The sequence below is a fragment of the Bubalus bubalis genome, chromosome 19 (assembly GCF_019923935.1).
Source record: "Bubalus bubalis isolate 160015118507 breed Murrah chromosome 19, NDDB_SH_1, whole genome shotgun sequence".
Classification (NCBI taxonomy): Eukaryota; Metazoa; Chordata; class Mammalia; order Artiodactyla; family Bovidae; genus Bubalus; species Bubalus bubalis.
This window is the reverse complement of record NC_059175.1, coordinates 66,449,811-66,475,834: the sequence shown is the minus strand read 5'-3', so window position 1 is coordinate 66,475,834 and position 26,024 is coordinate 66,449,811. Positions and strand designations below refer to the sequence as shown.

Here is a 26,024-nt window from a genome sequence, read left to right as displayed (position 1 = left end):
GGTGGTGGCTCAGACGGTAACGAATCTTCCCACAATGCAGGCGACCCGGGTTCCATCCCAGGGTCAGGAAGACTCCCTGGAGGGGGGAATGGCAATCTGTTCTAGTATTCTTGCCTGGAGAATCCCATGGACAGAGGCCCTGGCGGACCACAGTCCTTGGGGTCGCAGAGTCAGACACAACTGAGCAACTAACACTTTGACTTTCCTAGTACATTTTCTGGTTCTAATTATAACCTTTCAATTTCTAAAAACAAAAAAGGTAAAAAAAGTCATCAAAAATATTTGCAAGGATGTTAAAAATATGTAATTTGGGGGCTCTTGTCTATAAGGAAATTTCTATATGCTTACCCTCCTAATGTTTAGAAATTCTAGCACGTTCAGTTACAGCTTTCTCCCAAGGTAGCTAGTGGGCTTCCCGGGTGGTGCAGTGGTAAAGAATCTGCCTACCCATGCCAGAGACGTGGGTTCAATCCCTGGGTCAGGAAGATCCCCTGGAGAGGGAAATGGCTACCTGCTCCAGTATTCTTGCCTGGAAAATTCCATGGAGAGAGGAGCCTGGCGGGGAGGGGAGGGGGGAGAGTCCCATTCAGGGAGTTGCAATAAGTTGGACACCACGGAGCTACTGAGCACACACACACGCACATGGGCAGCTCCTAGGAGTCCATCAACTTTTCAAATTGCCCTGAAGCCCTTTAAACTATACAAAGTAACCTTAGGACTTCCCTGGTGGTCCAGTGGTTAAGAATCCACCTGGCAATGCAGGGGCCATAAGTATGATCCCTAATCTGGGAAGATTTCACTTGCCTGAGACCAGCTAAGCTGGTGTGTCCTAGAGACCGTGGTCTGCACCAGGAGAAGCCATCACAGTGAGGAGCCGGAGCACCGCACCTGGAGAGTCGCCCCCGCTCCTCGCGACCAGGGAAAGCCACGTGCAGGAGTGAGGGCCTAGCACAGCTAGAAACAAATTAAAAAATAAAGTGACCCTCCATTTCTCCATTTTTTTCCCTCCACATCTATGAATTGGTCATAATAGAGAAAACCTAGCGTTGAAACTCCCGGGTGGCACTAGCGGTAGAGACCCCGCCTGCCAGTGCAGGAGGCGTGAGGGACGCTGGCTCAGTCCCAGGGACGGCAAGACCCCCCGGGGGAGGCCCGGCAACGCGCTCCAGTGTTCCTGCCTGGGAAACTCCACGGACAGGGGAGCCTGGTGGGCTACAGGCCCCGGGGTCGCACGGAGGTGGACATGACTGAGCGACCTAGCACACACCCACGCCAGCTCCACAATCTGTGCCTCCTCCAAACACCAGACTGAGCTGTTGCATTTGCTCCCTGCCCCCAAATACGGTCTTCATTTACCTGCTCTCTGACTATCTGGTTTTCTTCTGCCCCAGTTATCAGAAGGAGGAAGGAAACAACAGGCTTGGCCCATTGCCAGGGACTGCACCCACGCCTCTGCCTTCTGAGGTTCCGAGAAGGGCCGAAGTTAGGTCCTCGTCACCTGAGGAAGGAAAGGTCAGAGGGTGAATCAGGCGGCCCCAGACCTCGCCTGAGTCATAGCAGAGTAGTGGCTTCGCCAGCCCCTAAGAGTAGGCAACCAAGGACAGAGAAAGGGAATGTTTTTCTTTTTTAACTAAAAGATAACAGTTTTAAATGTTTATTTGGGTGGCTTGGATGGTGAAGACGCTGCCTGCAGTTCAAGAGACCTGGGTTCAATCCCTGGAGTCACGAAGTTCCCCTGGAGAAGGGCATGTCTACCCACTCCAGTATTTGTGCCTGGGGAATCCTGTGGACCGAGGAGCCTATGGGCTGCAGTCCGTGGGTCAGCAAAGAGTCAGAGACGGTTGAGCAACTAAGCCTAGTACTACTTGAGGTTCTCATGGGAATTGCTTCTGGGATGGATTGTTTGAAAATTGTTGATGAACAGCAAAAAAACAAAAGAATTCTTTGGCCTGTGCATTTAAGTGTCATTTGAAGTAGTTCTGCAGGTAGGCCTTGTCCCCTGCAAACCCTCTGAAGCTGGTCTAAAGTTTAAGACATTCAGTAAATTGTATATAGACTTCTTAACTTCTCCACGATTGAATAGGAAGAATTGAAAATAAGAGCATATGTCATTGAGAAACAATGCAAACTTTTAACTGATGAAAAACCTCTGAAGTCGTTTAAGAATGGGAGAGAAAGCATTCAGATATAGCAGGACTGATATACATATATTAGGAATATCTACCCAGAGCCAGGCAGCTGGCAGTTGACAGTTTTGTTGAGAGTTGAGTACACGAACAGACCCACGAATGCCAAATGATGACCAAGCAGGAAATGAGTAGGGGAGGGGTGTGGATCTACATTAAATTGTTACATAAAATTATGGAGAAATGAGGACCAGCTCTCAGCTCCTGGGAACCACCCCCTCAAGGGCCTGAGTGCAGCCGCCCTGGTAAAGCACACCCTGGGGACTCCCTGCTCCACGTCTGCCCATGGGGGTGGGGGGGCGCTGTGCTTCTGTGTCTGTGACGTCACACGCCGGGGACTCCCTGCCCCACGTCTGCCCGTGGGGGGCGGGGGGCGCCGTGCTTCAGCCAGTGTCTGTGACGTCACACGCCGGGGACTCCCTGCCCCACGTCTGCCCGTGGGGGGCGGGGGGCGCCGTGCTTCAGCCAGTGTCTGTGACGTCACACGCCGGGGACTCCCTGCCCCACGTCTGCCCATGGGGCTGGGGGGCGCCGTGCTTCAGCCAGTGTCTGTGACGTCACACGCCGGGGACTCCCTGCCCCACGTCTGCCCATGGGGCTGGGGGGCCGCTGTGCTTCTGTGTCTGTGACGTCACACGCCGGGGACTCCCTGCCCCACGTCTGCCCGTGGGGGGGCGGGGGGCGCCGTGCTTCAGCCAGTGTCTGTGGCATCACATAAACTTGGTGGGCCGACCCACGGACGATGACAACTCTAAGGCTTGTGCCTTAGTCATTTTCTAGTCATCCCAGTCATCCTGAAAACATAGATTGTGACCATCAGATCAAGCTATTTTAAATAAATTGGGTAATTCAGTAGTGTTTTTAGAAACACAAAACCCTATCTCACAACACCTATAAGTCATCTTTCTAAATAAAGCACAGTATTTATTTCCATGATTTTTACTATCGGTCAAGGCTTATATGTTATGCCTCTAATGATATTGTGAAGGATTACAATAATACTGTTCATTCACACCTGGGTTTGTGAATTCTGTGGCTTAGTTACCATAATACCCTTGTATGTTTTATCTTGTTTAGGTTCTGCCTTATGGTTGATAGGCATGCTGATTAACATCCACTCAGATCATGTCCTGAGGAACCTCAGGAAACCAGGGGAGACTGGCTATAAAATACCAAGAGGTATGTACTGAAAATGGGGAATTTATTCTAATATTGACTGCCTGGAGAATTCCATGGACAGAGCAGCCTGGTGGGCTACTGTCCATCGGGCTGCAAAGAGTCGGGCACGACTGAAGCGACTTGGCACGCATTCCAAGATTGCGTGGCGTGCCGCCGCGCTGCTTTGGTTTTGCCAGAGCTCACAGCTGAAGCACACTGCTCGTCACCGCAGGCTTCCAGTGTGCCGCTGCTACCAGCAGGAGCGGTGACTGATCATTGTTTTATTAAAATGATAGAAGAACCAGTTCTGACTAATGGAAGCAAAAAGGAAATTCTAGTTATATCTGTGTTTGGAAAGAGCGTATGAGTAAGAATTTATGGTCTACGAGGGGTGTCCATCACTTCCTTTCTTGCCATAGATTAGAATTGATACCTTGACTCACCCTCTTTCCAAAACACTTTAAAATGTTGAGTAAAAGTTTTAAATGCATCAGTATGCTATCAAGAGCAGACGTGATCATCAGAGGGCAAAATCTAAGTGAGGGCTAAAGCCCCGAGTGCATCTTGGTTGAATCAGTGACTACCCGCTGACCCTGAGGCTGGCTTGTAGCCCAAATACATGCCACTTGCCTGATCTGAGAAACCATCCAGCCATGAATTAGGATCCTTGTGGTCCTGGGGGTGGTGGGCTCACACCCACCATCAAGGCAAACCCAGATTCCCAGAGAACCGGCCTTCCATGCAGGCCTCGAGAGCCCAGCAGACCCTACACCGCGGGAGAAGTGACACAGTCAGAGGTTGCAGAGCCCATGAGGAACAGAGCCCCATGATCAAGGGCGTCATTGATGTGAGCGATCTCAGAGCTTAGAATTCAGGTACAGGTTATAAACTTTCATATTTAAAACTTAAATATTTAAACCATAAAGGGATTGAAAGTATGAGTAAAGGAGTAGCATACTATAAAAAGAACTAAATAGATATGGAAGTTAAAAAAACAATAGAGCTTCTAAAAAAAATTTTTTTAATCAGTTGGTAAAGCTAAAAACTTAAAGAGCAGAGGTGAACAGCACAAACAGCAGCACTCGGGCTGGAATCCTTGTGTTTATCTTCCTTGAAACCGTACAGAAATAACAGTGGAACAAATAACCAGAAAACCCCGTGAGCCTCAAATTGCTTAAGCTGTGGCCCTGGGGTTATCCTTGCAGTGTGCCGCTGTGGTCTCTGGCCCAAGCTCCTTCCAGCCCAGCCCCACTCCCAACCCACTCACCCTGCTCTGCCCCTTGAGTCCCCCACACCCTCCCTGGGGCGTAATAGCCCAGATGTGGAGCAAGCAGTCTCATCCATGGAGCATCCCACATCCTTAGAAGAAGGTCTGGCCTGTCGTGTAGACTTGATGCATCTGGGAAGACTTGATGAGTGAACGCACAAGTGAATCTGCCCTTGAACATTAGTATTTCCTTCCCTTTTTTGTCTAGGGGTTCCTAGAAGTCCCTCTTAGCCAGACTATCACTGTTAGTCTGTGCTCCCCATCCCTGTTTAAGTTTTGTCAGCTTGACTCGTTAGCTAGTAAAGCAACATATTGAAGTATGTTAAAGCCATAGCATTTTTATAGTCAGATAAACAGGTGAATATTGATATAGGCATGCAGGTACTACCAGAAGTTGTAGTATGAAATAGTAAAGCTGGTCTTATTGGAGGCGTCTCATCGATACAAGTTCTGTAAAGGTCGTGTTTTTCCAGAGTTGGTTTTTGTGTTCTCCCTGCAGGTATCCACAGGTCTCTCTTCAGTCAAGGTTTCGCTAGGCATTGTCTTTTAGTAAACGTGCTGCTGGCCCTGTTTTCTCCTAGGGGGCTTCTTTGAATACATATCTGCAGCCAACTACTTCGGAGAAGTCGTGGAGTGGTGCGGCTATGCCCTCGCCAGCTGGTCCATTCAGGGCTGGGCTTTTGCTGTGTTCAGCTTCTGTGTCCTGTTCACCAGGGCTCAGCAACATCACAAGTACGTTCAAAAGCACGTTCGGCATTTTTAATTTGTTATCTGATCTCCGTAGAGCAATCCTCAGGTTAGATTTTAGAAGCATTCATACTAATTTGTCAAACCCCAGTTTATACCAGGCGTTAGCTAGACAAAAGGGCTCTCCTGGTGGTTCATACATTAAAGAATCTGCCTGCAATTCGAGAAAGCCGGCTTTGATCCCTGGGTCAGGAAGATCCCCTGGAGGAGGAAGTGGCAACCCACTCCAGTATTCTCGCTTGGAGAATTCCACAGACGGAGAAGCGTGGCAGGCTACAGTCTATGGGGTCACAAAGAGACTAACACTTCTAGCTACATTAAAACAGAAAAGCACAATTGTCTGAAGAAATGCCTAGCTGTAATCGTCAGGCATGTGTCAGCATCCTTGTTTGCTTTGCCCTGTTCTGGCATCTTCGATATGCCATGGCTGGGCTCCATGGTCAAGTTCAATGTCTGGCGGGGGATTCAGGGTCTGCTGTGGACTCGCCCATGACAGTGGGGGATGCTGACCAGGCAGCAGTAGTTGGAAGAGTCGGCATCATGCCCTGGCAAGAGTCCCATCCCATACGTGTGCCCCACCACCCGGGCCTGGGGTCCCCAATGGGCTCCAGGTTACCATGCCCCGAAATCACATCATTTCACATCATTTTCCAGAGTGTGGGGCCTCGGCCTTTATCAGATCCCCGAAAAGGCCTGTGATGCATTGGACCATCAACATAAAAAACAAAGGGTGTTAAAGGTGAGGTGATCTTGAAGGCCATCTGCCCAGTCTAACAGGTGGGAAACCGAGGCTCGGGGAACAAAGCCTCGGGCAGGTTGGAAGTCATGTGTCCTGCGACGGGCGGGCTCCCAGACTGGCTCAGCACCGGGACAGTCCCCCTGATGCCACAGCGATGCTGGGAGTTTGGCGTGTGTCAGATTGTGTCCTGACCCTGAGAGCGGAGTCTGTGCGGATGGGGCTGGTTCGGATGGGGTGGCACTGGAGTGGGACCCAAGGACTGGTGTCCTTATGAAGAAGGGAAACCTGGACATAGACAGGCAGAGAAAAGATGGCCACCAGCAGACAGACACAGAGGGAAGCTGGAGGCCGAGAATGCAGCGATGCCGTCACGGACCGAGGCACCCGAGGCAGCCAGAAGCTGGGAGAGGCAGCACAGGCTGTCCCCTGGGGCCCGGGAGGGAGCGTGCTCCTGCCCGCACCCAGATGGCGGGCTTCTGGCTGCCGGGCGGTGAGAACAGACGTGCTGTCATTTCAGGCCCCAGGTTTGTGGCTCTGTGTTGCAGCAGCCCCGGGAAGCTGACACACCAGCCCTTCTGGGATGCAGTGTCCACGGGGCTGTGAGCACAGGCAGGGAGTCTGAGACGCTCGGTTTTCTCCTCTGCTGGTTGTTCCCTGCCACCTCAGGCCTATGAAACATTTTGCCCAGAACCAGAAAGACCCATGCTTTCCACAGGCCTGGCTGAAACCATTTATCATCATCTCTTTAGACTAAAAATATCTAACGTCTTAGAAAATACATTAAAAAAAAAATTAGATTCTTGGAACAACAGTGTATTTTGTAAGACCTCGATAAAGATCTGTGATTTGTTTCCACTTGGAAAGTGTTTACTCACCCATCAGTGACCCGTCCTTGGCAGAGGAGTGCTTCTGGAAGAGAGATTGGGAACACGAAGCTTTTCATGAGCTAGAAACACAGACACGCACACGGTTACAGGGTTATTCCGCATTCAGCAGAAAGGCAATGAGACGTCAGTTCAGCCTCGACAGTAATAAATTCAAGACAAAGAAGTGATATCCAGCCCTACTTAGTGTCACATACGCTTTGATTCTAGGGGTAGAAAAATGAACGAGAAAAGTAACAGAAATATGCTGCTTGTCCTTTTAAAAGTGTCTATGGCTGGATGAATCACAAGCTGGAATCATCTTGTGGGAGAAATATCAACAGCCTCAGATAGGCAGATGTTACCATTCTAATGGAAGGAAGTGAAGAGGAACTAAAGAGCCTCTTGATGAGGGTGAAAGAGGAGAGTGAAAAAGCTGGCTTAAAACTCAACATTCAGAAGACTAAGATTGTGGCAGCCTGTTCCACCAGTTCATGGCAAATAGAAGGGGGAAAGTGGAAGCAGTGACAGACTTTATTTTCTTGAGCTCCAAAATCACTGTGGACAGTGACTGCAGCCATGAAATTCAAAGACCCTTGCTCCTTGGAAGGAAAGCTATGACAAACCTGGACAGTGTATTAAAAGCAGAGATATCACTTTGCTGACAGAGGTCTGTATAGTCAAAGCTGTGATTTTTCCAGTAGTCATGAACTGGATGTGAGAGTTAGACCATAAAGAAGGCTAAGCGCTGAAGAATTGATGCTTTTGAACTGTGGTGCTGGAGAAGACTCTTGAGAGTCCCTTGGACTGCAAGGAGATCCAACCAGTCCATGCTAAAGAAGTCCTGAATATTCTTTGGGAGGACTGATGATGAGGCTGCAGCTCCAATATTTGGCCTTCTGATGCAAAAAGCCAACTCTTTGGAAAAGACCCTGATACTAGGAAAGATAAAGGGCAAGAGGTAAAGGGGGTGATTGAGAATGAGATGGTTGCATGGCATCACCGACTCAATGGATATGAGTTGAGCAAACGCCAGGAGGTAGTGAAGGCCAGGGAAGCCTGGTATGCTGCCATGCATGGGACCACAAAGAATCAGACACAACTGAGCGACTGAACAAGAAAACACATATATAAAATGTGTATGTATATATATGTGTGTGTGTGTGTGTGTGTGTGTGCGCGCGCTGTACAGCATGAGTGATCTTAGGGGATCTCAGTTCTCTGACCAGGGGTCAAACCCGTGCCCCCTGCAGCAGAAGCACAGAGCGTTGAGCATTGGACTACTGGAAGACTCCTTGTAAGCAAGGCTCCAGCCTCTGGGATCTGATGCCTGATGATGTGAGGTGGCGCTGATATAATAATAAAAGAATAATAAAAGAAAATAAAGTACACAATGCATATAATGTGCTTGAAGTATCCTGCAACCATTCCCCTGACCTGGTCTTTGGACAAACCATCTTCCACGAAACCAGCCCCTAGTGCCAAAAAGGTTGGTAACCTCTGCTTTGAAGTCTTTTCTTGAGGTGGATTTGAGGTCTCAGTGGTTGAACAAAGTAGAACAGCTTCCTGGGCCACACAGTGCTTGGAGCTGTCCTGAGGGCTATGCAGGTGAGGCTGTCCTTGTTGACTTTGGACTGCTGCTCGCCTTTACTCTTGCCCTTCCGAGGCCACTGTCCCCAGTCCCCAGGCAGGGTCAGGAGAGGGACTCACCTCCTGCCCTCCTGGCCTGGTGTCTGCCCTGCTGAGCCATGGGAGGCTCTTAGGAACCAGCTGGTTCGTGTCCTGGTGCCCGAGCAGGATGTCTTAGTCCATTCAGGCTGCTGTAACAAACATGCCATAAACCAGGGCCTTATAAACAAGGGACATCTGTTTCTCCCAGTTCTGGAGGCAGCAAATCTGAGATCTGGACGCCACCAGCAGGGCCAGTTCTGGGGGAGGCCCTCGGCTGGGTCACAGATGGCGCCTACTCACTGTAAACTCATAAGGCGGGAAGAGGGAGGGGCTCTGGGGCCCCTTTAATCAGGGCACTGACTCCACTCTTGAGGCTCCACCCTCATCACCTCCTGAAGGCCTCACCTCCCAATACTATCATCACCTTGGGCCTTAGGTTTTTAACACGACTCTGCAGGGTTCACATTCAAACCATAGCACAGGCGAACATGAGTCAACACGTGAATTGTGCACGTACTCGGCTCCGCTGCTATGTGTAACCCCTCTTGTCTCCAGGCACATCGCTGATCTGGAAAAGTCCATGGTTACCATGGCCTCTAACCCTTCTTGTCTCCAGACACCATCACTGATCTGGAAGTCCATGGTTGCTATGGTCTCCCAGGGGGCTCAAGTGGTAAACAGTCCACCTGCCAATGCAGGAGATGCAAGAGATGGGGATTTCATCCCTGGGTTGGGAAGATCCCTTAGAGAAGGAAATGGCAACCCACTCCAGTATTCCTGCCTGGGAAATCCCATGGACAGAGGAGCCTGGCGGGCTACAGTCCACAGAGGGACAAAGAGTCGGAGACGACGGAGCGTGCGCACACACACACACGTGTCAGGGGAGGGGACGCTTCATCCAAGACCCACTGACCATCTTCTCGGGGTGCTTCTCTTGATGTGCCTTTTGGGGATACAGAAGAGCGCATGAAAGTACCATGGCAGTCTTCCGTGTCGCGACTCCATGCGGATGGCAGTGTTGAATTTATGTAAAATCAACAGGGTTTTACTGGCTCACTTCCTGCTTGTTGTCCTCATATATTTCTGCCATCTTTATAACAGGTATATTTCATATATTTCTGCCATCTCTGAAAATAATAGCTAATCATTTTCCATCGTTGTTTTCAGTCTGTTTAACCTTCATTGTGGTCAGGGAAGCTCCCTTTTTCCCTCTATTTCTCCATTTTGTCCGATTGTTTTTTCATCTTTACTCCATCCACTTAGCTGCAACCCTTCCCACAATGAATGAGTGTGCCTTGGTTGACTTCATTTATAGTCAAAACTGAAAATGCCTGTTTGAGTGGAGGGCCGCATTATGAATGACCCCTGTTGCATGTTCCTAGATTTGTTTTGAGAGTTGCCCGGCCCGTAGCTGCGTGCTCTTGCCACAGATCCTGGGCCCTAGCTCTCCTCTGAGGACTGGAGAAAATTCTCAGAGTCACCAAACCATAGTCAGGACACACCTGCTCGGTTCCCCTCCCCTGCCGCAGTCTGTCTGCTTCTAGGGTCTGCTAAGGCAGCCCCCAGTGTCCTGACCAGCGTGTTTATCGCATGCCTGTGCCTGTCCTTCAATGTACAGGTGAAGCCCCCAGTGTCCTGACCAGCGTGTTTATCGCATGCCTGTGCCTGTCCTTCAATGTACAGGTGAAGCCCCCAGTGTCCTGACCAGCGTGTTTATCGCATGCCTGTGCCTGTCCTTCAATGTACAGGTGAAGCCCCCAGTGTCCTGACCAGCGTGTTTATCGCATGCCTGTGCCTTTCTTTCAATGTACAGGTGAAGCCCCTGTGTCCTGACCAGCGTGTTTATCGCATGCCTGTGCCTGTCCTTCAATGTACAGGTGAATTACAGGTGTTGCGTCTGCTTGAGTCACGCTGGACCATCAGATGCAGATAGATATTCATGATGCCGACAAAGTCAAGCTGTGTACCTGAGATGCCAGAATGTTTATTACTCTTTTTTGATTGGAGTCCGTTTCTTTATCAATGCTGTGTTCATTTCTTCTGTTTTATTAGTACTTTTGAAAAGGTCAGGATCCCTTTATGAGGAGACTGTTGTCCATTTTGTTAGCATCTGTCAAACGTTTTAGTGAGAAAAGTAACTTTTTTAACGTATTTTTTTGTCTTGTTTCAGGTGGTACCATGAGAAATTTGAAGATTATCCAAAATTCAGAAAAATCATGATTCCATTTTTGGTTTAAGTTTGTCGTCAGTGGAATTATCTTTGACTTGAAGCTTTTCGATGATGTTTCTCTTGGGACCATGTAATGAACTGATGTCTCTGTAATTTTTCTGGTACTTCACTGTTTTAAGATTTGCTCTAGGATTTTTTTTCCCTAGCAAATGTGTAAGCTGCCTAATAACAGTCTAATCAAACTGAAATCACAGGCTGAAGTATGATGCTGGCCACCAACCAGGTCAGGAATCTGAACTCCTCTGATTTGGGGTCTGCTTCCATGGAGTGGGGCTTGGTGGCTCAAATGGGAAAGAATCCGCCTGCAGTGCAGGAGACCTGGGTTCCGTCCGTGGGTTGGGAACATCCCCTGGCCCAGGGCATGGCAACCCACTCCAGTATTCTTGGCTGGAGAATCCCATGGACAGAGGAGCCTGGAGGGCTACAGTCCATGGGGTCGCAGAGAGTCGGACGCGACTGAGCGACTGATACTTTCACTTTTCACTTTCACTTTCCATGAACTGAAACATTTCTGTACCCCTTACACAACCTCTACAGCATGAGTTTAAGGTCAAAGGTGACATCCGCCTTCCCACCACCGGAGGCATGTTCTATCTTCATGTCCCTCGTCCCGCCAGATCAGACAGTTCTGGGTACCCACGGTGTACCCACAGCCTCTCACAATTGGGTGCTGGGCGGGCAGAGAAGTTGGGCCTGCAGAGGCCCAGTGGAGGCTGGTACCAAAGGCCTCTGGCACCTGCTCTGGCCTGATCCACCAGGTGACCTCACTGGGAGGCAGGGGGCCAGGGGCATTCTTCAGGAGCAGGCCGCTGTATCCCCCCCAGGAGGACTTCTGGTGGCCCTCAGCTGACAGCATGAAGGTACCCCGGGCCAGCCCTCCCATCATGTCCTTCACCAGGCGCTGCTGGCCTGGGATGGATTTCCTTCCTCCTTTGAGGGAGAACTAGAATTTTTTCAGGCACTTTTTTTTTTTTAATTTTCAAGATTGCACACCTGCAACTTGAAGCAGAATTTCTTATTCTCGATGCTCCTAACTCTACGGAGATCAATGGCAGTAATAACATTGACTAGGTATTGCCAGATATGTCAAAGGAGCCTCCCCTTTGGAAGGCTGTTGAGTCTCTGCTGTGAAAATGTAATGAACATGGCAAAGACCCCCTCCTCTCCTCTGTTGCTTCTGCATTTGCAGAGCTGGGAACTGGAATGGGGGTGAGTGGAGAGAGTTCCTGTTCGCTTATGATTGCTGACCATGCTGAGTGACAGGGGACTCCAAGACGCACGATGTGGTGTCTTATGCATTCTTCAGCTGCTGCCTCCTGGCAGGGAGCACGCCCTCTGGCCCCTGCTCTCCGGGCCCCTGGGCACCCCATCGGATCAGCCCCCCTCTCCCCTTCTCCTGGTTCACCTTCCCAAGCAGGGGCTCCCTCCGCATGAGTTTTCATGTAGAAACTGTATTCTCGGTGTTAGTGGTTTGTTACAGTCTCTTGGGGTTTTCGAAAAGCTTTTCCTGATGTGGTTGTCCTTCATTTTAACTAAAACTGGAATGCTTTTGCAGGGAACTTTTATGATCAGATAAACTCTGTGCTTCATTTTAACTAAAACTGGAACGTTCTTGCAGGGAAACTTTATGATCAAATAAACTTTGAACCTTTTTCTGACTGAATAACAACCTGAAACTATGAAACAGTAAATATTTAGAGTGTCCTCTGGAAAACTCAGAAATCTGAGCAAGCCTTAACTGATTTGGGCCCTGGGTCCTGGAAGGCGTACCTGGCCAAGAAGAGGCTTGTCTGGGAGTCAGAGAGGCCTGCTGGGGATTCTGTGTCTGTTGGTGCTCCTTTTTTGTGATCCAGAATTTGGAGTTCAGTGGGGATTTGATGCTCGGTCCCTGCTTCACTGGCATGCACTGTTTGACACAGGAAGAGATCTCAGTGTGTCTCGTCTGCCTGTCTTCCAATTACTAGACACTGTAACGTAGCAAGTTATGACAGTTCGTTATTGTGTTCAATATAAAAATAAAGGAGATTAATAAAATTACCATTGAAGGCTCAGTCATTTTGTTACTCTTCTGTGTGGACAATTCTTCACACTAGAAGTTTAGACGGTAAACGTGAGTTTCAGCCCTGCAATCTCCTTCCCACTCATATTAGCATTTCACGTGTGTGTGTGTGTGTTAGTCACTCAGTCGTGTCCGACTCTTTGTGACACTATGGACTGTAGCCTGCCATGCTCCTCCGTCCATGGGATTCTCCAGGCAAGAATACTAGAGTGGGTTGCCATTTCCTTCTCCAGGGGATCTTCCCGACCCAGGAATCGAACTCCAGTCTCCTGCATTGCAGGCAGATTCTTGACAGTCTGAGCCACCAGTTAAGCCCTTACATTTCATAGTGCCCAATATTTTCTGTCTCGCGATAGAGCTGTGTAACATTATTTATATAAATTTTATGCATTTCTGCTAGGGTTATTTTTAGATATTTTATTCTTTCTTGTGAATGAGACTATGTCCCCAAATACATTTTAGAACCAGGATGAATGAAAGGTATTCACAGTGATAAAGAATCCACCTGCTAATGCAGGAGACTCAGCTTCAGTCCCTGGGTCGGGAAGATGCCGTGGAGAAAGGAATGGCTACCCACTCCAGTACTCATGTCTAGAGAAGCTCATGGACTGAGGAGCCCGGCGAGCTATAGTCTGGGGTCACAGAGAGTTGAACGTGACTGAGCACACGCGCCCACACACTGATGCTTCTGTACTTGTCACATCCAGCCATGCTTTTGTTTAGTTGTAAGTCACGCTGGGCTCTTGGTGACCCCGTAAGACGGCAGCACTGCAAACTTCCCGTCCTTCCCTGTCTCCTGGGCTTTGCTCAGTCTCATCCCACCATGCTGCTAAGAGTGTTTTAAGAATTCCAGCTTTTTGTTGTCGTTACTCTCAGGTTCTGCAGCTTCGCAACATCCCATTCTCAGATACCTTACTAGCTCTTGCTTTGCAGTATGTGAGGCTATTGGTACTGTTGTTGTCCGCTGCTTATATTAGCAAGACATTCAAGAGGAGGATTAAATCATAGAGGTGATTGCTATGATTTTTGCATAATCTTAACAGGAACTCCTAACTCAGAATTATTATTTTGATCACTTTTATTTTCTTGTGTGGTTATTGTTCTGTTTTTCTGCTTTAGCCATTTGGGATCATGTCTTTGCTGTTTCGGTTCATTTTCTGTTTACTAAGATTTTCTTTTTTTTTTAAATATATTTATTTTATTGTATTTTTTAACTTTACAATATTGTATTGGTTTTGCCATACATCAACATGAATCCACCACGGGTGTACACGTGCTCCCCATCCTGAACCCCCCTCCCACCTCCCTCCCCGTACCATCCCTCTGGGTCGTCCCAGTGTACCAGCCCCAAACATCCAGAATCGTGCATCGAACCTGGACTGGCGACTTGTTTCATATATGATATTATATATGTTTCAATGCCATCCTCCCAAATCATCCCACCCTCTCCCTCTCCCACAGAGTCCAAAAGACTGTTCTATACATCACTGTCTTTTTTGCTGTCTCGTACACAGGGTCGTCGTTACCATCTTTCTAAATTCCATATATATGCGTTAGTATACTGTATTGGTGTTTTTCTTTCTGGCTTACTTCACTCTGTATAATCGGCTTCAGTTGGATTTTCAAATTCACTTCGCACAGATGAGAAAGGAAGACAAGGATTTCCCAGCCGGTGTAGAGGAGATGACAGGCTAAGACTAGGTTCACGTGGACATTCTGATCTTGCAGCTCTTCACTGGTTGCTCTCAATGCTTATCTTTTTTTGTCTGTTTTACTCTAGCTTTTTATGTATTTATCTATTCTTGGTTGTGCTGGGTCTCTGGTTGCAGCATGCGGTCTTTCCCGAGCTTCAGTGCTCAGGCTTCTCATTACAGCGGCCTCTCTTGTTCGGGAGCACGGAGCTCCGGCCTCAGGAGCCATGAGGCACGCATGTGGAGTCTTCCCGGGCCAGGATCGAACCAGTGTCCCCCGCATTGCAAGGGGATTCTTCACCACTGGACTATCACAGAAGCCCTGATCTAAATGCTTTTGGAAAACCAGTCTTTTTGTTTGCAGTGGTGCTTTTTACTTTTCAACCATTTGGGGGAATTTTATTTAAACATTTTTTTTGTTCTTTTCCCATGTGTGGGTGTACTGGAGATTATTATCTGTGCAATTTCTCCTTTGAGGAATCTGAGTTTTCCTTTGTAGCCTCAAACCTTTTTTTATAAAATACATCATTTTAAACATTGGTACCATTTGCTCTGTGGTTAATTCAGATACAGTATTTATACTGTTAGCATTCTCTGCAACCTTTTCTTCCAGATCACGTTTTCATTTTACTTCAGACAGTTCTTGCTCTATGTTTTGATGCTGTTTTTCATAGTTTTCCACTCTATAATCTGTACGTGCTATCAGTATAAGATAAGCTACCTGCTGCATGCTTTTTGTCTTAATTCTGCTGCTGCTGCTACTGCTAAGTTGTGTCCGACTCTGTGCAACCCCATAGACGACAGCCCACCAGGCTCCCCCGTCCCTGGGATTCTCCAGGCAAGAACACTGGAGTGGGCTGCCATTTCCTTCTCCAATGCATGAAAGTGAAAAGTGAAAGTGAAGTCGCTCAGTCATGTCTGACTCTTCGTGACCCCATGGACTGCAGCCTACCAGGCTCCTCCATCCATGGGATTTTCCAGGCAAGAGTACTGGAGTGGGTTGCCATTGCCTTCTCCGTGCCTTAACTGTACTTTGATTAAAAGATGGCCACAAAGCTCTTTTTGTTGATAAGTTCATCTGACATTTCTTTGCCTGTCTCCTCATTCCAAATTTTAAAAATCTTTTGTTTCAGTTATCTTTACCAACCTAACAAATGGACTTTGCCACTTAAAGCTCAAATTCTTTTACTAACTGAAATGTTCTTTTACACTGAAATGTTCTTTTATCATATTTTATGCTTTTATTACTTGTTTGCAGCTTCTTTTGTTTACTTTCTATAGTGATCTGGAAAGGAGAGTTCTTTTTTTTTTTTTTAAGCATCCTTAGGAATGGTTTGGGGCTTCCCTGGTGTCTCAGCAGGTAGAGAATCCACATGCATTGCAGGAGACACAGGAGATTCAGGTTCAATCCCTGGGTCAAGAAGATCCCCTGGAGGAGGAAATGGCAACCCACTCTGGTATTCTTGCCTATAAAGTTCCATGGACAGAGGAGCCTGGCGGGGTACAATCCAAAGGGCCACAGAGAGCTGGGCACGACTGAGCACCAAGCGTCCAAGGAATGGTTTTATATTTTTAGGAGTACACTTAGAAGTTCCCAGTTAAATATGATAAGCTGAACATATGCTTTTACTTCGCTCTGCCGCATTTTGACCCCCATTACAGTCCCTGTGAAGGAGTTTAAGGATTGGGGTTGGCCCCGTCAGGAAAATGAGATTGAGTCATTGCAGCATATCCACAGCACGTGTGGGAGTGGCGACAGGTAGAATCGAGTAGAGGCGCTGTGATATGCACGCGTGCTCAGTCACTTCAGCCGTGTCCGACTCTTTGAGACCCCGTGGACGGTAACCCACCAGGCTCCTCTGTCCATGGGGATTCTCCAGGCAAGAATACTGGAGTGGGTTGCCATGCCCACCTCCAAGGGATCTTTCTGACCTAGGGATCGAAACCACGTCTCCCACATCTCCTGCCTTGGCAGGCGGGTTCTTTACCACTTGTGCCACCTGGGGCTGTGATGGTGGTCGTCCCTAAATGCCAGAGCTGACGGGAGGGTGGAGGGCCAACTGCATAGAACGGGTAACAGTGCCTGCTCCCCCTGCTCCTCGTAAGGAGGACGCAGAGCCCAGAAATCAGCTCTGTGCCCATCCCCAGGGGAGAAGCATGGTGGGGGCAGGGCTGGGAGGCCTCTCCAGGGAGAGCCGGAGCAAATAGATGCTTGCATCCTAGGAAAAAAGGCCTCCACGTTTGGGTCTTCAGGAACCATGCCATGTAGCGTGGCGGTTGCCACCTTCTGCCTTGGGCTGCGTGGGAACCCGCGTGGGGTGGTACTGCCGCCTAGCGACAGCTCGTGCTCTGCTTTTCTGGTCCTTTTCTAAAGGTGTGAACTGATGACCCAGAATCGCCAGATACTTAGAAAAGTCCCTGTCATGAAAAGCAAACAGCTCTGGAGAAAACCTCATTGCAGGAACAAAAGGGAGATGTTTTTTGTTTTTTTTGTTTTTTAAATTGTGACATCTGGGCAACTCAGCATGCACAGATGAGTGGACATGTGTGGGACGGTTATCATGCACTGAAATGTGACTCAGCGCCGTGAAGGGGTGGGTGGCTGATGGAGGCTGACAAACCACATCCGATGGACGTTTTATATCCAGATATGTCAAGACCTCTCAAATCTCAATAATATTTTAAATATTTTTTAATGGGCAGAAGGTTTGAATGGCCACTTCCCCAAAGAATATGTACAAATGGCAAAACGCACATGCAAAGATGCTTACCATCTTCCATCACTAGGAAAACACCAGTCAAGCCGCAATGAGATACCACTACCCACCTCTTGGAATATCTGAAATTAAAAAGGATGACCAACCAAGGCTTGGCAAGTACGTGGAAGCCCAGGAACCCTCACAAACTGCTAGTGGGAATGGGGGACGATCTAACCACCTTGGGAAGCACTGTGACAGCTTGTTAAAAAGTTAAACATATGCTTCGTGCATGATTCAAACAGTTCACTCCTAGGCATTTACTCAAGAAAAAAAAAAAATATCTATACAAAAACTTTTACATGAATATTCACAGCAGTTTTATTTATAATACCAAAAACTAGAAACAATACAATTGTCCACCAACAGATGAATGGTTTAGACATATTGTTGTGTGGCCATACATGGAATACTACCCTGTACTAAAAAGGAATCCAGTATGAATCTCCACAACAGCATGAATATATCTCAGAATCATTTTGCTTGCTGAAAGAACCCAGTTAATGAATGCCAACTTCATTGTGTGCAGATAGACATTTGCCTGGGAATGCAGGCAGGGGATGGCATCTTACAAAAGGGCATAAGGAAATCTTTGGGGTTGATTGTGTGAAGAATCCACAGCTGGATGCATCAAATTATACACTCTTAAGTATATGCAGTTCATTGTATGTCCCTTACATCTCAAGCTTAAAAAATACATTATTACACTCACAAGACAATATGTGTAAATGAAATTATTGGAGAACAGTGAATCTAGTAACTCAGAAAATGAGAATTTGATAGAAGAGGTAGAAGGTTACATCAAGGTTGTCCTAGAAAATATAACTGAAGACCAAGAACAGGACAACACAGCACCATGTAGGAGGCCTCACATTTGATTGTACATTTGAAACTAGGGGAACTCAGATTAGACAAGAAGCCGGGGTTAGCTTTCTGATGAAGGGAGGAAGCAAGGGGAAAACAACCACCACAGAGTGATACAGAGTTTCAAGTTGAGAGGGAAACACAGAGCAATTTATCTGTGGAGAACAGTGGGCAATGGAAGTCTAAACACGGATTGGACACCCAGAAGTCCCTGACTGGGAGCAACATCTCTGATCTTCAAAGACAAGAGAGACTGGAACTCAGCCGGGAATCAAGAAGACTTCAGTGTTCCAGAATGGGTACTTTTTCTTCTTTGTTTTAAACATCTAAAGCAAATACATCACATCTATTTTTCAAGTATTAATACTCATGCTGGGTGGCTATATTTTACTTTGTGGTTTTATGTGTTCTTTTATATTTTCGTTAAACAAGAAAAGAATACAGAAATGGACAGTGGAGTCTGGATGGTGAGGAAAGTCAAGTCAAGATGCTGTGAAGAGGAAAGGAGAAGGTGGGCAGTAATCGCGGCGTGTCTTGAGTCGGACCCCCCAGGCACAAGGAGACTCCCAGGACCATGGAGAGCTCCCCGCAGGCAGCCCTCTGTTCCTAGGACAGAGGGTCTCACACTTTCTTTTGTTGCCATCTTTTTGGGGGATTAGAGGCAGCACAGGTTGCTGAGAGCGCTTTTGAGATTTGATGACCATTCTTGCACACTGAATGAAGGAGTGTAATGGGTGGCAGACACTGTATCGCTGTATCCCAAGGGAGAAAAACCAGGATGAGGTGACTCAGTACATCTCTGGAGTAACCTGTGGTCCACCGTGGCCAAGCACTGTATTAGACAAGGAGATTAAAAGGCACAGGCTTCCCAGGTGGCTCTGGGAAGAGCCTTCAGTAAAGAGCCTTCAGTAAAGAATCTGCCAGCCAATGCAGGAAATGCAAGACGGGCAATTCGATCCCAGGTGGGGAAGACGTCCTAGAGTAGAAAATGGCAACCCACCCCACAATTCTTGCCTGGGAAATCCCATGGATAGAGGAGCCTGGCGGGCTACAGTCCATGGGGCTATAAAGAGTCGGGCATGACTCAGCAACTGAACACACACATAAAGGGCACAGTACAGTTTTTAAAGTAATTTTATGTATTTATTATTTTGGGGTGTGCTGGATCTTTGATGCTTTGCATGGGCTTTCTCTAGTTGCAGCAAGTGTGGGCTACTCTTCCTTGTGGTGCTCAGGCTTCTCACTGTGGAGGCTTCTCTTGCCTCAGAGCACGGGCTCTAGGCACTAGGGCTTCAGGAGTTGCCGCACTTGGGCTCCGTAGTTGTGGCTCTGTCTATAAAGCAGGGGCTCAGTAGTTGGGGCACATGGGCTTAGTTGTTCTGCAGCATGTGGAATCTTCCTGGACCAGAGATCGAACCCATGTCTCCTGTATTGGCAGGTGGATTGCTATCCACTGTGCCACCAGGGAAGTCCCACAATGCAGTTTTAACCCCAGCAGATCTGGGGTCTCGTGTGAACACCATACCGCAGGTCTGGTGCAGAAGGAAACTACAAGGCAATGTTTGCGTTATGAGAAATGGAGAAGAACAGAGGGCCCTCAATCTGCTCAGAGAATACAGCATTTTTTTTTTTTTTTTTTTTTACAATTCAGGAAGAAATATTCTGGGCTGAGCCCATACCCATAGAGGCCAGAAGAGTGAAGGGCAAGGAAGCTTCTGGGACCAAATTTAGTCCAAAGTTGGTGGAAATAAAGTGAGAAAGGGGGAGTAGGGAGGGGCTAGGATAACACAGGAGAGGAGCATATGAAGAGGACACCATGCACCAGCCAAAGGACGAAAGTCCCGTCGTTCAGGGCCCACCGGAGGTGTCTGAGTGGGAAAGGGACCACGTCGGACCTGGGGGCTGCCATGGTTTCTCCATCGCGGTGAGCCAGATGCAGAGGAGATGGCAGGAACTGGAGACGGCTGGGCAGTCACGAGGAGAGGAGAGGAGGATCTGCCCCAGACAAATGTGGGGGTGGGGATGAGTATGATGAACATCGAGGAGTGGAAGATGAAAGGCTAGTGGTTTTGAATTTTCTTTCTTTAATTTTTTTCTTTGGCCATGGCTTACAGCTTGAGAAATCTTAGTGCCCTGACCAGGGATGGAACCCGGGTCCCTGCACACTGAGTCCTAACCACTGGATGGCGAGGGAATTCCCATGAAAGGCTGCATTTTTAAAGGAAACCACAAATATACCCCCATACATGTGATAGCAAGGCTCTGATTAAAATCCGACCATGCCAAGTGTCTGGGAGGACTTGAAGCAGCTCGGAGTCACACGCACATGGCCCGCGGGAATAGAAACTGTCAAGACCACTTTAGAGGAAAAGCAATTTCCTTCCTTTCTTTTTTCTCTTTCTCTCTCTCCTCACCCTACCCCTTTTTTCATTTCTTCCTTTCGTTCTTATGTTCTTTTTCTATTTCCCTTCCATTTTTTCCCCCTCTTCTTTTTGGATTGTCAAATAGTTAATGTTAACTAAAGACCAAACATCTCACTTTTTTTTATGATTTTTTTTAGTTTTGGCTGTGCAGAGTCTTTGTTCCTGCGTGTGGGCTTTCTCTAGTTAAGGTATGCAGGCTTCCACTGCGGCCGCTTCTCTTGTTGGGAAGCAGCAGCTCCAGAGTTCAGGCTCAGTGGTTGTGGCACATGGGCTTAGCTGCTCCTTGGCATGTGGCATCTTCCTAGACCAGGGATCAAACCCATGTCCCCTGCACCGCAGGCTGAATTCTTAACCACTGGACCACCAGAGAAGCCCAGTCTTATGTTTTAATCACTATTTGGTCATGAACAGCAAGCACTGTTGGCCCACCACATACCATCTATCTAAATATAAAAAAACCTTTAACATACCCTTTAGTCTCAATTCTGAGCTTGAAAGTTAAGCTGAATTTTAAAAAATGTTGACTATAAACAGTAATTGAATTTCTTAAATTTTTTCCTTGTTCTTTGTGACGACCATTCACTGAATTTCTACTGAATTTTAGGAAATGTTGACTATAAACAGTAATTAAATTTCTCAAATTTTTTCCTTGTTCTTTGTGAAGACCATTCACAGTGCAAATTTAGTAAACACACACTTGCACATTTTAGAAGTTATGTTCCTAATACTTACCTTGCCTAAAACACTTAAAATTAGTGAAGGCTTTCCTTCATTGTCAAAGCTCAGAAGTCTTCATCCCATGGCATGCTGAATTAAAAACGTGATACTAAAGGACTTGGAAATCATTTATCACACACTACAACCATAATACCGTAAGAGACTCCAGTCCAAGTTGGCAGGCAAAACATAATTTAGATTTAAGGTGCTGTATTTAAAAAGAAAATACATTTTCAATTTGGATAAATAACAACAATTCCATTTTCAAAGGCTCAGCACCACCACAGAGGACAGAGTGCGCATGCACCATTATTCACAGTGTCCTGTTCTTTCTAGAGATTTGAAGCTACTCAAGTAGTAAATGAGAATGAACATTTTTCTCTGTGAGATTCAGAAGTCATAACTTATTTATCTCCCTCCATTAAATAGTGCTCCATTTTCTTCTAATCATTTAAAACTGGGACTGCTCAATGTGGAGCTCCTCTAAGTACAATGCAAAATGGTTTGACCAGACAGAAGCAAACACTTACTAAGAATATAATCTTTATTAACAGCATTGAAGGTCCTGTATTTAAAAAGAAAACAGCATTTAACCCTCTTTTTTTTCTTTATTAAAAAAGCTAGTCCAAAAATGATCTTATCCTGTAAAGACACATCTCTTCCAAACCACAGGGAAAGAGAGAAGAGTAATTTTCTATTTTATTTTTAACATATGCCCTTAGAATTCCTCACAAAATCACTCTCTGATGCATCAGAAAAGCATTTGCAGATTGTGTTATGGGGATGATGGTGTATGAGGCTGTCAGACACATATTCAACAACACCAGGAGGCTGATTGTTAACATGCTGAAAGGATTCAGACATCAGATGGGTGATTGCTCATTATTTACACAGAAGGCTGATTCACCAACCACCTCATTCAAGGTCCAGAGGGTTAACTCTTCTTCCTTACTTTCTGCAGGCCAATCTTCCTCTGATAAAATCTTATGCCTTATTAGGATAGAAATCTCTGGCATTTTCCCAAGTGTTTTCTGAAAGCACGCTACGCTAAGTCGCTTCAGTCGTGTCCGACTCTGTGCGACCCCAGAGACGGCAGCCCACCAGGCTCCCCCATCCCTGGGATTCTCCAGGCAAGAGCACTGGAGTGGGTTGCCATTTCCTTCTCCAATGCATGAAAGTGAAAAGTGAAAGTGAAGTCGCTCAGTTGTGTCCGACTCTTAGCGACCCCATGGATTGCAGCCTAACGGGCTCCTCCGTCCATGGGATTTTCCAAGCAAGAGTACTGGAGTGGGGAGCCATTGCCTTCTCCGGAAAGCACGCTAGCAGCCCTCATAAACAGAGATGGCAACCTCAAGTGTTCCATCCACCTCAGGCTGATCAATGCCCTGGGAGCTGGGTGCCAAGGGTTACATGTGCACAAAGCTTGGTCTTCCTGGCTTACATTATATCCACTCCACCTCCCAACAGTGCTGCCTCAGGGGCTCATCCATCAAGATCCACCTGAAGACCTGGTTGGGAACCTGGGACGGAGTCAGGGCTCAAAACACACTTGTTAGATGAACAAAACAACTCCCACATTGCTGGTCACTCAGCACAAAAGCCAAGGTAGAAAAGCTCCATGCTTAAGAGAAAGTCTGGACGGGATGACATGGACCAAAGGACCTGAAACTTGTGTCCTGTAGGGGGTTTGTGGCTTTCACATGGACAACCTGGACCCTGTGCCTTTCGCTGCCTCTGGCTGGAGGTCACTCAAGTTTATTGCCAAACACAGCTGGCCTGAGTATTTTCGGACCCTTAACAGTCTTGGAAGCCTGCACCCTCAGAAGCAAGTGAGGGCGTGCACACGGCAACCTGTGGGGTGTCCCCTGGGGTCCCTCTTTGACAGAAGCAACTTTCAGAAGCGTCAACACCTCCCTGGGCCAGCTCGGGGCTCACACGCTTGCCTCTTTGGTCTGTTACTTGACCTTATTCTCAAAGTGCTAGCTCAGCCCCAACCAGCGTCACTAGCGAGATTAGGGGTGTGTGTGGGCTATGAAACCAAGATTGCCAAAGAAGTCTAAAGCCCCAGTGTGATTCAGGAGTCCCTGGGTCCTTGAGCCTTCTGCAACACCCCTGGGGAGACTCCACTGTCTTCGTTTTTCCAACTGAACGTGAGTTCCCCACCCCCACTGGGACCAGCTCTAAGCTGAGGTTCAGTGTGGGACCCCGGTGCCCACCCAGCCCCGGCAGGAGGCTGGCCCTGGGACTGCAGTCTCCCCTCTGGCAGCCTCTTTCTCTGAAGAGGGCAGCCCTCCCTCCTGGTTCAGGACCCTGGGGGACCCAGGTGCCCATCCCTGGCTCCTGTGAGCTGCCCGCTCGCCCACACCTGGGTGCCCTCTGCCAAAATCACTCTGCTGCAGCCGCCACAGGGCCGGGACAGGGGCCCAGGCCCGTTCCCACTGCACTCTCCTGCTCATCCACTCCTGCCCCCCGGGGCAGGTCTGCAGGTTTCTTCCTTCCTCCCTTCCCTGTGCCCAGGGCTGGAAGGGACCAGGCTTCCCATGCTGCCCTTGCTTGCTTTCATTCTGCCCTCCAGCCTTGTGGCTAAGTCCTGCTGTTGTGCAAGGTACAGCCCACAACTCAGGACTGGTTTCTCTTGAAGGGGCTGAAGTCAGGTGGTATTCTAGAAACTGTCATCTTTCACGATTGCCAGCTGCCTTCTTTTTTTTAACCCCAAGTGACCGTCCCTTAGCCCCAGCAGAGGATCCTGTTCTTTTACTGATTCAGAGTCCTTCCAGCACCCACCCCGCCAGGGTGCAATGCCAGGCTTCTCCTGGCTTGACCTGGCAGCAAATGGCACTCTCCCTGGCAGGGACTTCTCTCTCTACCTTTTACCTGCTTTGCATCCAAACCACCCCTGTTCCAGTTTCCTCTGTCCCATGACTGCACAGCCTTAGTCATCAGCTATCTGCTCAGTTCTTTGTGAGGAAAAACCATCCAGTGGCTATCTTGGCTAAATCTGAAATCTAGCAAGACAGAGGGCTTACTATACTGTGCCCACGTCAAGAATGCTTCTCCAGGGCCGGGTTTCCTCTCTTCTCAGACTCCTCCTGTGACTTTCATGTCTGCTAGATTCAGGGGAGAATGTCTTCCCCAGGGTCCAAGGCACAGCAATTTGAATCACTCTGCCCGCTAATTCCATCCCTAGAAACATGTCTTATGGGTGGGACCCTCTTGGCATTACACCTCTGAGAGAAGAGAAATGCCAAAGGCGATGGATACCCAACAGGTCAACCCGGTAGGGAAGCTCTCTCCAGTCAGCCTCCACACCTTCCCCAGTAAGCCCATGGTCAGGGACAGTGCCTATGGATCAAGCCCACTTCCCATACATACTTACAACTCATACTCTGTGATTGGCAGTTACTATGCCTTGTTGGTGGCTCAGACGGTAAAGCGTCTGTCTACAATGTGAGAGACCTGGGTTTGATCCCTGGGTTGGGAAGGCTCCCCGGAGAAGGAAATGGCAACCCACTCCAGTACTCTTGCCTTGAAAATCCCATGGACGGAGAAGCTTGGTGCAGGCTACTATCCATGGGGTCGCAAAGAGCCGGGAACAACGGAGCGACTTCACTTTCACTTTCATGGGGAGTTGGAGAAGACTTTCAGCTCAAAAAAAAAAAAAACTCCTTTGAGTCAAGCTTCCACAAAATCTAGAGCCGAATCCATAGTTTTTGTGTCAATAGCATAATTAGCATAACTTTGTGATACAGTTGAAACTCAAGAAGTGTGGTGCCTCTAACCTTGTTCTTTTTCAAGATTTCTTTGGCTGTTTGGGGTGCCGTGCAAATTTTAAGATCATTTGCCCAATTTCTGTGAAAACGCCATTGGAGTTTTTAACAGGGATTGCATTTATTTGTAGATTGCTTTTGGTAGTATGGACATTTTAATACTGATTTTTCCAATCTATGAGCATAAAATATCTTTCCATTGTGTCTTCCTCAATTTCTTTCACTAATGTCTTGTAGTTTTCAATATACAAGTCTTTCATTTCCTTGGTTAAGCTTATTCCTAGGTTTTCTATTCTTTTTGATACAGTTGTTAAATGGGATTAATTTCTCTTTCTGATAGCCTGTTATTAGTGTACAGAAACACAACAGACTTTCTTTTTTTTTTAATTTAAATTTATTTATTTTAATTAGAGGCTAATTACTTTACAGTATTGTATTGGTTTTCCCATACATCAATATGAATCCGCCACGGGTGTACACGTGTTCCCAATCCTGAACCCCCCTCCCATCTTCCTCCCCATACCATCCCTCTGGGTCATCCCAGTGCACCAGCCCCAAGCTTCCTGTATCCTGCGTCGAACCTGGACTGGTGATTCATTTCTTATATGATATTATACATGTTTCAATGCCATTGTCCCAAATCATCTCACCCCTCCCTCTCCCACAGAGTCCAAAAGACTGTTCTATACATCTGTGTCTCTTTTGCTGTCTCGCATACAGGGTTATCGTTACCATCTTTCTAAATTCCATATATATGCATTAGTACACTGTATTGGTGTAAAAATATGGAGTGCTTCATGAATTTGCGTGTCATCCTTGCGCAGGGGCCATGCTAATCTTCTCTGTATCGTTCCAATTTTAGTATATGTGCTGCCAAAGCGAGCAC

The 26,024-nt window shown here is 47.6% G+C and overlaps 1 protein-coding gene and 1 non-coding gene across 5 annotated transcripts in view; one reads left to right on the top strand and one right to left on the bottom strand.

Annotated features, from left to right (window-relative positions):
- The window catches only part of SRD5A1 (steroid 5 alpha-reductase 1), a 41,254-nt gene extending 28,356 nt beyond the window's left edge, over window positions 1-12,898 (top strand). For 2 of the 4 annotated variants that reach the window (XM_044932639.2, XM_044932640.2), the window contains exons 4-6: window positions 3,264-3,365; window positions 5,193-5,343; window positions 10,802-12,898. In XM_044932639.2, coding sequence (XP_044788574.1) covers window positions 3,264-3,365; window positions 5,193-5,343; window positions 10,802-10,868 — 320 coding nt within the window. In that variant the 3' untranslated portion in view covers window positions 10,869-12,898. Of the gene's footprint in view, window positions 1-3,263; window positions 3,366-5,110; window positions 5,344-8,213; window positions 8,450-10,801 lie in introns of those variants that run through there. The other 2 variants (XR_006546690.2, XM_044932641.2) reach the window with 2 other exon arrangements.
- Window positions 12,899-25,917: 13,019 nt separating this feature from the next.
- On the bottom strand, window positions 25,918-26,024 carry LOC112580711. The gene has a single exon (XR_003105050.1). It is a non-coding gene; the product is annotated as a U6 spliceosomal RNA (small nuclear RNA).